The sequence below is a fragment of the Mucor mucedo genome (assembly GCF_025094135.1).
Source record: "Mucor mucedo strain NRRL 3635 chromosome Unknown EV154scaffold_106, whole genome shotgun sequence".
Taxonomy (NCBI): Eukaryota; Fungi; Mucoromycota; class Mucoromycetes; order Mucorales; family Mucoraceae; genus Mucor; species Mucor mucedo.
Genome location: NW_026252390.1, coordinates 140732 through 151857, shown reverse-complemented (window position 1 = coordinate 151857; position 11126 = coordinate 140732). Strand labels below are relative to the sequence as shown.

Genomic DNA, 11126 nt, shown 5'->3' with positions numbered 1-11126 from the left:
AATACGTACATTTTCTATTATACAAGTAACTACAACTCATTTCTTTTAAAGACTTTTTAATAGCTGCTTTAAAAAAAAACTGTCGGAAACGTCAACCGAATTCGCCAAATATTAATTTATAAAGAATGTAATATTTTACTGGACTGGTAATGACCGACCTACTGTCTTTCAAAGAATAAGCGTGGCTTCGAATGTGATTGCCTCAATCCACTCTGGTGTGATAATGTCCTAAAAGACCTTATAGGTAAAGGAGTCTCTATTTTAATAAAACCAATTTTTATTTCGTCTGAAATATTGCAGATAAAAAAAAAAAAAAAAGCAAAGCGTGAAATGTAAAAGTATTTTTCATTGTCCGGTAATATTTTATTCGGGCCATCATGGTTTATTTATGTACATGTGTAAACCTTAAAAACGGTGGAGCATGACTATAAATACTTTTTGACAGTAGATCCCATCCCCTTTGAAGATTCTAGGCCCTTGTAGTGCACGTACCCGTCGTCAAAGATACATCATCGTCCCAATGTAAGGGCCAAAAAAAAAAAAAAATTGTGTATGTGTTGAACGCTCGGACATTTTTTTAAAATGGGGCCAAAATGACGTTTTCTGCGTCAAATAGTAAATGTTTAGCTAAAAATTTTTTTTTTATTTGAAATTTACATATAAACTTTTTGGAGAAGAGGAGAAAGAAGAAAAAGGGGGGAGTGGGATTATACAGGTTGGCATAGCATAATTAGGTTTCATGAAATGAATGTAATAGAGTGTATATTTATATACAGAATACACATAAGGGTATAATCCTTATAATACGCGTTTTTTGTTGTTGTTGTTGAATTTTTTGCTGTTGGCATAAAGAAAGTTTCATATATAGGATTTTGCTGTTGTTTTTTACTTTAATAATGGACATGACATATGCTTGTGACCATATTTTCCACACCAAGTGCTAATAAAAAATAGACATGTTAGATTTGAAGATAAAATTACAAAGTCGAGTCTTACCATTGACCGCCTTGTAGGTTTAATGGCTTAATAGCATAAGACATATTGATCAAACTAATTGTGATGGTAGTAGACTGTTGTTGAGTAATGTTACCGCAGCACATGTCTGATTTGTTTGTTTAAAATGTATAAAGAAGAAGTAAAATAAATAAATAAATAAAAATCAATGTATTTATCTGTTTGGGCGAAAAAAAATAGGGGGAAGGTTTGTGAGAGGCTCAAAAGGCGTATTTTCCGCTTCTAATTTGATAGGTCATGGGGGAGCAAATTGACTTGACGTAAAAAACACTCATAATGCAGCGTGCAGATCTTTCTTACTCCATAATGATACACTAAATATGGGCGTTCTGTGTCTAATTTACGCAGCCCTCAACAAAGAGTGAAAAAAAAAAAAAAAGACACACGTTCATTTATTAGCATAACCATTAGCCTGGATGCTCCCCCATTAAACAGCATTCCCCCTAGTATGTCAACTGCAGGCCATACCAAAATACTTGCTAGGTTTTTTCTATTAAAATCATCTATTGCTATTACGCTTTAATAAAAGAGGGATAAAAATGCAAAGCACAAACCCTATAAAAAGTTGGACATCAATTTTTTTTTTTTTTTTTTTTTTTTTTTTTGTATTAAAATATTCACTAGTTTACATTTCTCCCTGCCTTCTTTCGTTATATGGCACAAGTTCTAATTATATATATAAAAAGTCTATTTCATAATAGAAAACCCCTTCTTTTTTGATCAAATTGATGATAAAGCAAAATAGTTTGCATAATGCTTGATATAGAAAGATTATACCGGGACAAAAAAAAAACTTTGATTCTAAAAATACACTTGCGCTCGACAAAAAAAAAGAGCCTGGAAAGGTCTATATTTTATTTGTGTTGTTGTATCAAATTAAATATAAGGGTGAGAACACCATTTAAATGTTCAACTTGGTGTGACGCCAGTTACGTCTCTTGGCGTTCCAACTATGAAAAAGAGAGAGAGCATACGTTAATATCAATTCCAATTGTTAATTTCATAATCATTTTTTACCGAATCTTGGTGTCAGTCTTAAGACGGAACCAGTGAGGCAAAGGACGGTTTTGCTTCTTGGCCTTGCCAAGCTTAACCTTGGTGATGAAAGTCTTTTGAGAAGGCTATTATTTTCGATAGTAAGAAAAAATAAAATAAAAAATGCAATGGGTCAGATTCTAATGTTGGTTCATTTTCTCTTTTCACTCTCCATCTCTTTTTTATTGGGTTGTTTTGTAGAATTAAAAAATCAAAATAGGTCCAACTCTATCAATCCATCCATAACTCGCTATTCTCTATCCCTTCATATGTGAATCTTCCTTACCATTTCGACAGGCGATGTATGCGAGAAGAGGAGGAATCAACATTTTCCTGTCTACATTGGCTATCATATCCCCTCCCCTAAGCATCCCCCCCCCCCACACACATGCGATTAACACCTGTTTGGACTCTCCCCCATCAGTGATAAAATTAAATTCCGGGCCGGACATTTTTGGACCGGAAAATGAACACATGCGTTTTTTTTTTTTTTATGTACACGGTAAGTTTATTAACAGAGATTGTTTACGAGGCCTACCAGTAAAAGAAATAAAAGAGATTTAACTCGGGTATCATCAAAAAACCTTGTAACCATATGTGGCTTCTTTTCAGTTAGTGAGGCATCCCAAATCTCCTCTTCTCCTTCTTCATTCTTAGGTCTGTCTACTCCTTCCACCAAGCTCGTGGTGGTGGGCAAAAGAGGGACGGCTTGGTATTCTCCTGTTGCCGATGATGATGCAGGTGTTAGTGTGTACTTATGAAGCATAGTTTTACATAGCCATGACGATATCTCCTGTGTAGATTGGCTCATGTAATAACATACAAAGATGAAAAGGCAGCTAGACAGACAAAGATTGATCCACCATCCTAGGCCTTGCACCCAACTGGATCGCATAAACAACACCAATAAACCTTTCGTGTCTCCCGCTAACCACATGTGAAATTGACCGATAAAGGTCTCTAACGAGATCTTGCCAATGAACGCAAAGAATTCTGAGTGCGTATTTCTTAAATAAAGACTAGAGTTACGCAGGACAATAAAGGCCAGAATAGGGATAAACGAGATATACGGATGTGAATCGTTATAAACATATTTGTCTTTACGGGTCAGTTCGAACCAGAAATACCAAACGGTGGCGATGGCGGAACAAAAGATGGCAGCAAGCTTGACACTAGACCATTTTGGATGATCTGTCAATTTATGTTCCGAAATCTTGATGTACGCATAAGCACACAGCATACCGATATAGACAATGTATGCATCCAACGCTAACCTAAATCGCCATTCTGCCGCATTCCATTGCACGTTGAAACATGTTTGTAATACGCTAAATAAAAATTCCAAGATGCCAGGTACCTTGATGAAGAGCGTGGTCAACACACAGGCAATAAGTAATTTGCACAACATAAAGCCTGGATGCTTGTTCCAAGTATGTCCTACATACATGATGATCCAGATGGCCAAAAACCAAAAAGAGACCAGCGGAGTAAAATAATAACTGAGATAATCCGTATCCATCAAATATTGAAGCACAAATGTCAAGAAATTCAATCGGACCATCACATTCAATACACGTGTCATACCGAAATCTGCCTTCTTATAAAAAAAGAAGAAGTGGCCATAACCTGTTTGAAACAAGTATGCGGCCACAAGAATACGGACAGCATTATAGATACCCGACGTACCAGAGGCGCCACAGAAATGGTAAACCAGGATAATAACCTGCATCCAGCCTTTCCATTCATCTGTTTGATGACGATTCAAAAAGCCTCCATCACCTTCTTTTTTATGACTAAGTTTGGCCATCCCCAGTACAGCCGTGCCGATCATCAATCCCGTGAAAATAGTTGGGTTGAAATTTTTGTGGATCTTTCCAAATAACTGCGTACGGTCCCCCAAATACATGTACATCACACATAATCCAAATATAAACAATGCATTCAATAACTTCGTGCCTGGAAATAGTTTTCTTGTCAATGAACCTAGAACCTTTTTTAGTATTTCAATCTCCCCCCTTCTAGTAGAAATCATTATGTTTACCTGACGTCGTTGCTGTAGAAACAAAGAATCCTGTAGGCACCCAAATAAGGAATAATAAAATCAAGATATTTTGATACCATCTTGGTCTAGGATATGTAAAACAACACGTCGTACCCATTGGAAATTTTTTGTCCAATTCATCATTGCACCGATAATTCAAGGCAATCTGTGCTTGTAAACTTGTCACAGTCTGCTTAAAATGAAGTCCATCATCTGTCACGTTGCTCAAATGCGCTCCAATTTCATTCCAGATAAAAGGTATCCCCATACGGGTCTTTGGATCCACATACTCGCCCTGTTTGTGTCGAAGGTAGTCGTTCATCTTTTTGATTTTCTCTATGGTCATGGATGCACGACGAGCGGGTGATAATTTGTCATACTGAGGTATCTCTACAGGACTCACTAGCATGGCGTCTGCTATCGAGTGTGTACTGACAGTCTCGAATAGTGAATCCATACTTGACTGAAAGTGTTCAAAGTAATTCTTTCCCAAATAATGCATCTGCCATGCTCCAGTACCTACCACCAATAAACTAGGCTTTAAAGCAGGTGATGTGCCCTTCAGAATTTCTGTAGTGTTCAAGTAAGGATCCCACCAGAATTCCATCGTCAGTTTCTCCTCATTAAATACATATTTACGATGCACGTGCGATTCGCCTGAGGTGTCGACATTGGGTCTTACAAGTTGTAAGGCAGCGAAAAACTGTTGTCGAACTAAAGAATCGCCTACATAGACAACACGTGAATGTGAAAGACAAGTTGACATGTCTGTTGCCTTGTAAGAATGCATCATGCATCCTGATGGTTGCCAGTTTTTATAAGAGTCATCTATCCACCATCCTTCTTCAAGTAAACTACTACATCTCGTACGATCGTTTGGTTCTAGTAATGAACAAAAAAAAAAGGGGGGGGCATGAGCAAAAGGTTGTCGTTTTTAGGGCTTTTCTTTACTGTACCAAGTATATATCGGCCGAGAGCCCCAAAAATAACCAGTATAAATGTGGCCAAGCAGCTATACCGTATTGTCTTTATAATGGTAGAATCAGAGGAGGCTCCCATCTTTATAGAAATAGCAGGAAAAAAAAAAAGAAATTAAAACATCTGGCTAAATTTAGGTCGAAATATGATTGGAATTCCAGCCCTCCCAATGTTGCAGATCGCTTAATTTATGGCTCCGAACGAAAATATTATAATAATTTCCAAAGGCCTGGCTAACAAGTCTGGGGGCACTCCGATCACTAACTTTCAATTCTATTGACCCTGATTTTGAAAAGTAGCCAATAGCTTTACGATTTAGTATCTCTCCGATCACTAAGTATGAACCTGATTAGCCAATTTGAAAGACATGCATTGAACGGTATAACCGCTAGCAATAGTATTGATCTAAATATACAATTATGCTGTAATAAATATGAGCATGTCAAATAATAACTGTTACCTACAGTGTGATCATATGAAAATCACTGGGTTGTTAATTATAGCTGTCATGCTATTGACATTAAATGTATAATTCTATACACATACGTTACTGATGCAGCATCCCGTCTACCATCTTATAAACTTATGATCCCTATACATCACTTTCAGTCGCCTTGCTTTATACTTTCAATCTGGGTAAAAAGAATAATCATTTATCGATGTTTAACTTTAGCAATCAAAATTGACATAACGAAGTCACGACATTAACCTACATTTGACAAATGGGAACCACTTGTGATAAACAATACCTTCTTTTACTTCTTTTTCCCCTTCTCAAGCCATTCAATACGTCTTGAACTATGAAAAGAAAAATAGAGCCTGATAAGGATGATGATGAGCAAAGGCGAAAACAGTCCTTACGTAAGCTCCTTGCGTGAACTTTTATTAGAAGCCTACAATTAACATTGGTTATTTTTATGAATAGGGGAAAGAACAGTGGGTTTTAATGTCCAGGATAGTGGTTTAACTACTCAAGGTTGGTTTGTTTGATTTATCTAACCGGTGATTATAGTAAGACTTATTTATAATTTATGTTTCTTTAGATGATGGTTTTCCACAAGGACTTTTGACTTTTACTTGGGCAGATAAAAACAGCAGTGAGATTAAACTGCCTTCCTATGAAAATAAAGAACTTGAGGCAAGATTTGAGAAGGTTTATAAAGTTTTCCAAACATCTTTCCATGAAAGTATAGTCAAAATGAATTCATGCCTAAAAAGTTACGGTGTGAAAATCTGCAAGACAAAACTAACTGACAATTATGGTATCAAGCCCCACTATTTGAACAGTCGTTACATCTGCAATCTTCTGAACTCACCCAATGCAAAAGTTGTTTCAATGCATTCCAATAATTACGCCTCAGTTAGTATCAATGTAAAAGGACGTCTTCTGTTGTATGATATTTGTCAGCTATACCGTTGTAGGATAATGCTTTTTTCCACAAGATCAAAAGCCGTAATAATCCATCCTTCCAATACCGACCAATCGGACCAGATACCTTGCTTTTATATCTTGCAGCACAAGGATTCTTATATTCATGAGACCACCTACTTCTTTCTCAAATCTACCAAGACACCTGTGCCCAACCCAACAGGATTGCAAGTACAAAACCAAAATAGCCCAAGGAAGGTGGCAATTAAAAGAGAAGCAGGGGAAAAGAAAGCAAAAAAAAAGATAGACATAAGCTTGATGGAAAGAAACTAGATGAAATGATTGTTAATCTGCTAAAAGAAGAAGTTCAATCTATGTATGATAAGAAGTGGAGGCAATTTTTTATCAAGAACAGTAATACCGCGAGTAGTAGCAGTGGTGAAAGTTCTTTGTTAAATCGATTTGGCGCAACATTATCCAAGAAACAGCTTCCTACTGGAGTAGTGCCACTTGTAAAACAAAAAATTGAGCTTATGCTACATAACAATGAAGTTGAAGGTATGTCTGGAGGCGATATACCAAAATCGGCCATGTGGCTATACAACAAGATTCAACATTTTAAAGAGCAAAATTTGATCAATATTCATGATTTGGCCAATAATTTCTTGGAAAGAGTTGAACACAACACCAAAATAATAATGTTAATAATCAATCATCCAGCAGAAATATCAGTGATCAAGAAAGCACTGAAGAAAATTAATGATCAAAGCAGCCAATACTGAAGAAGAAAAGAAAAAAAAAGACACGGGTTACAGAACAGTGGGAAAAACACTCAAGTCAGTAATCAATAGTAAATTCGACTATGACATTCCACGTGAAAGGCTCGATATGTTACAAACAACATGCAGAAAATCAATAGCAGGTCTTTCTAAAGCTATTGAAACGCTGATTGAAATTTTATTTTCTGGAAAAGTTGGACAAGACAATTCGGCCACTACCTATGATATTATTGAATTGGATGACATTGATTTTAATAATCAAAACATTGGAAAAGGTGAACAAGATATTGCTCTTTTGTCAAATATAACTTTAAAATCACTGGAAGAAGCAGATTTGTTTTCATATGCCGGTTTTTGGACAATAATGTCAAAATGTATAGGCAAAAAATTTGTCGATAAAAAAAATAACTCGTACGTATTTCATTGCATCTTTGTGAGGCCACTTTGCTAACATATCTTCAGTTTTCTAGATGCAATCAATGCCAATATGAATGAGACCGATGCTTTCAATTTCACTACTACACCTGCTCTTGCTAGCGCTTGTAAACAATTCCACACAAATTTGAGAACATGTGGTCAAACGAATTCTACAAGCAAGATCTAAGAGTGGTGGTGACTTTGCTGCTTAGAATAAATCTTGCAAAGAAGCGGTTTTTTGGCTCTAGAAAAAAGCACAATAGGGATACTAAAAAAGTCTCAAAGGCTAAAGGAACCAAGTTGAGCAAGGGGCTTTTAAAACAAAAAATGGAAACTCTCTTTGAAGTGCTTATAAAGTATCAAAGGGGTAAAGACAGAAAACTTCCGTGCATAACGAGATTCATCAAGGCCATTTTTGATTCGACATATTACGTTATTAACAAAACCACTGGCAGCGATCCGGAAGATGAAGGTATGCTTCTGCCTCAAAATACTAGTTTGGTTTGCCCCACTAAATATAGTTCTGTTCCAATTTATAGTAGACAATCGTGTTAGCGTGGATGAAGATAAGGATGGTGATGGGTTTGATAGTAATGCTGATGAGGAGGACTTCGTAGCTGGTGCTGAAATGATGACAGTCCCTCAAGAAGTTGTTGAAAGGGATTTATCATCGAAGGAAATTAATGCTCTTGTCTCCGTTGTAATGATGCTCAGTGGTTCTGAAACCATAAACGGTAATGTAAATCCTAACTACGTGAAAAATCAATTGTACAAGGACAAACAGGAATCAATACCTGAAGAAGCATTGTCGCTATGTGCAGCTATTATAAATACTCTTCGCCGTATTACCTTAAAACGAGATGAAGATGCATCATTTTTATCATGTTACAAGATACGTCATCTTCGTAATGTACTTGTTCGTTTTTCGGGCAACAAAACCAAGTTTCGTGAAGTGCGAATGTTCCCGTCAAAAGATCATAACCAGAATCTCTCTGTTACTGTCAACTCTATAACACTGTACCTGTTGTTTTGTAAAGAGTATAACATGTTTGATGAACAGGATGCGATTTTCACGTCTTATGCTGATTTGGAAAGTGATGAAGCTAAAAGTTCACTCTTTGAAAACTTTTTTGATTGGGGTGCTATAAATCGCATTCTTCGAGAGCAAAACCTGAAGCCCGGATATTTGTTCAATTACACAAACCAATATGACCTGAAGTTTCTTGGTGAAAAAGTTCAAAAGAAAGAAACGGAAACAAAAAGTAGACATGATGAGATGCCCGAGGACCAAACGGAGGATCAAAAGTCTGAACTCTTCAAGAATAAAAACGATATTGTGTCAGAGATTAATGATCTATACGGACACATGAAATCCGAAAAAAAAGAGTACGCAGAGTTATCTAAACAACTTCAACCAGAAGAGTCAAAAAGAATGGATTTAGGAAGATATTTTCGTGCTCAAGAACGACATAAGGTCTGGGATGATTACCTTTACCAAGACTTAAAAAAACAACGATTGGTGCGGAATAACATCTACAAGTGAATGAAACGATTAAATTCTTCGATTAAAGCCAGCGGACAGAAATTGTATACTTTAAACAAAATGTTACACAGTCAATCTATTTCCGTAAAGCCCAAATCACGATTAGTAGTTTCAAACGAGCTGAGAGAAAGACTAAAGAAGGATATAGTGCTCGTACAAGGAATAGATCCCGGTATTGTAACAACAGCTTCGATCAATTGTGTAAAAGCAGGTACTCTCTTCGAATCGATAAATAGATTTTATATGCTTGAAAATGAAGTGTCAGATATCCAACACAGCCAAGTTTGTGATTATTCATACGTACATACCGCAAGCAAGGTGAATGCAGCTGCTTTAGCTACAAATCATAGAATAAAAAGAGAGAAAAGACAAAAAGAGGGAAAGACGGAAAAACCAATTTCTCTGGAGAGGAAACGTGTGACAAGAAAGATAAGGACTAAGCGTTATCATAAGAAGAATTGCAGCAGATACAGATCTGGCATGTTTAAAAGCCATGTATTAGATGTAAGAGAAGGCTCAGTACTGACTTTTGTGGGGGATTGGTCTAGAAATGGGACATACATTCGAGGACATGAACGAAGAAGCTTAGATCCAGTTTTGAAAAGGCTTAAATGTGTTGAAAAAGACGAAACATTTATTGTAGATGAGTACAAGTCAACAGTTAACTGTAGCTCTTGCTTTGAGCCTACAACAAAACAAATAATACGGGTAGGAGACCATGGAAGAAAAAGGATTAAAGGTGCCGTGACCTGCACAAACGAGATCTGTCCCAGAAGATTGTCCTCTCGTTCTTCCACAATTAATAGAGACCAAAACGGCGCCATGAATATTTGCTTTGATTGGTTTCTGTCCTCTTGTTTCTGAAGACGGCCTAACTTTGCCACCGTTCCGAAGAAGCAATAATAATTCAAACAAGTATGAGATATCAGAAATACGTACTTTTAAGCTTTATACTAACAGTTTTGCTTAAAAGGTTTCACTTGTCGAAAAACTTCCAGCGCACCAGTCTGGCGACGTTGCGGTCTTCGGGTGTTCCCGACAACTAAATTTAGCGGATGTCCCCCAGACATGTATTCCGCATCATTTCCAAACACCCGGTACAACCACTTGAGAAGAAAAATCTTATTAAATGTGTAAAGGTTTTCACAACAAAACCCATCTGTTAGTGAGCACCACGTGTAATAAATTAAATGTCAATACTCTCCATGCCAAGAGTACAACAAGCACGCGAATGCGCGGGGAGTTTGTGTGAACAAGAGGTCCCCCACCGCTTCTGATAGAAGGCAATAATTGTAAAGAAACCTTCATGCCAAGAGATCAACGAGCGCGGGCAGAGCACTTTGTATCAAAAGAATTCACTTGCTTCTGTTAGTGAGCGCCATGTGTTGGCACTCTCCTTACCAAGAAGACAACAAGTTCACACAAATTAAGGGGGGAATAGAGAAGCCTCATCTACTCCTGTTAGCGGTAAAATTAGAACAAAAGTAAGTAAAGATGTATCTAAATAGCAATTTTTTTTTTTAGACAAATTCATACACGTATGTTATTTGATAGGCTGTTAAATAAACTGAAGAAAGAGATAAATAATCGAGTCATGAAATACACGTTCCTTAAGAAACAAACCTAAATATATTTTTTTTTTGATTTGGGGTTTCATACTGGTAAACATCTAATTATAACCCGACTTGATGACGACCTTGGGTATAACATAACCGGTTTTCTATTTAACCACGTCCTTATATAAGGCTGTAAGGTTGATGAGTTGGTGTAGGCTACAGAAAGATGCTTATTAAATCAGGTACCATTAATTAAAATAATTCGGTGGTACATTACCTTTTCATAAAGCCTTCATTTAACATTGAACTGCCTGTAACCATCGCTCTCTTCGGGATGCTTTACATCTAATCTATGATTTAAAGTTGAAATCACCATTATTGACTTTGGTAATGC

At 36.7% G+C, this 11126-nt stretch overlaps 6 protein-coding genes across 6 annotated transcripts; 3 read left to right on the top strand and 3 right to left on the bottom strand.

The window, feature by feature from the left end:
• Window positions 1-885: 885 nt before the first annotated feature.
• On the bottom strand, window positions 886-1100 carry EV154DRAFT_567554 (uncharacterized protein; the record flags this gene model as incomplete). The annotated part of the gene is made up of 2 exons (XM_051606027.1): window positions 886-940; window positions 997-1100. 2 exons carry the CDS (start codon window positions 1098-1100, stop codon window positions 886-888), a joined length of 159 nt encoding a protein of 52 aa, XP_051453896.1.
• Window positions 1101-1915: 815 nt separating this feature from the next.
• Window positions 1916-2135, bottom strand: EV154DRAFT_427406 (60S ribosomal protein L39; the record flags this gene model as incomplete). The annotated part of the gene is made up of 2 exons (XM_051596355.1): window positions 1916-1964; window positions 2032-2135. Coding segments are annotated over 2 exons (153 nt in total), but the record flags the coding sequence as incomplete, so codon positions are not given.
• A 425-nt stretch (window positions 2136-2560) lies between these two features.
• Window positions 2561-4972, bottom strand: EV154DRAFT_573962 (10 TM acyl transferase domain found in Cas1p-domain-containing protein; the record flags this gene model as incomplete). Its single annotated transcript, XM_051606414.1, has 2 exons — window positions 4091-4972; window positions 2561-4032 (listed from the first exon to the last, which is right to left on the bottom strand). Exons 1-2 carry the CDS (start codon window positions 4881-4883, stop codon window positions 2561-2563), a joined length of 2265 nt encoding a protein of 754 aa, XP_051453894.1. The 5' UTR covers window positions 4884-4972.
• Window positions 4973-5868: 896 nt separating this feature from the next.
• Window positions 5869-8107, top strand: EV154DRAFT_605614 (uncharacterized protein; the record flags this gene model as incomplete). Its single annotated transcript, XM_051607485.1, has 8 exons — window positions 5869-5929; window positions 5994-6044; window positions 6112-6221; window positions 6585-6668; window positions 6752-7137; window positions 7253-7590; window positions 7687-7758; window positions 7811-8107. 8 exons carry the CDS (start codon window positions 5869-5871, stop codon window positions 7843-7845), a joined length of 1137 nt encoding a protein of 378 aa, XP_051453893.1. The 3' UTR covers window positions 7846-8107.
• EV154DRAFT_573957 (uncharacterized protein) lies at window positions 7961-9176 on the top strand (the record flags this gene model as incomplete). Its single annotated transcript, XM_051606413.1, has 2 exons — window positions 7961-8105; window positions 8176-9176. 2 exons carry the CDS (start codon window positions 7961-7963, stop codon window positions 9174-9176), a joined length of 1146 nt encoding a protein of 381 aa, XP_051453892.1.
• EV154DRAFT_554633 (uncharacterized protein) lies at window positions 9148-10803 on the top strand (the record flags this gene model as incomplete). Its single annotated transcript, XM_051605209.1, has 4 exons — window positions 9148-9884; window positions 10150-10273; window positions 10549-10660; window positions 10731-10803. The coding sequence occupies exons 1-4, from the start codon at window positions 9177-9179 to the stop codon at window positions 10801-10803; spliced, it is 1017 nt and encodes a 338-aa protein (XP_051453891.1). The 5' UTR covers window positions 9148-9176.
• Between the last annotated feature and the right edge of the window lie 323 nt (window positions 10804-11126).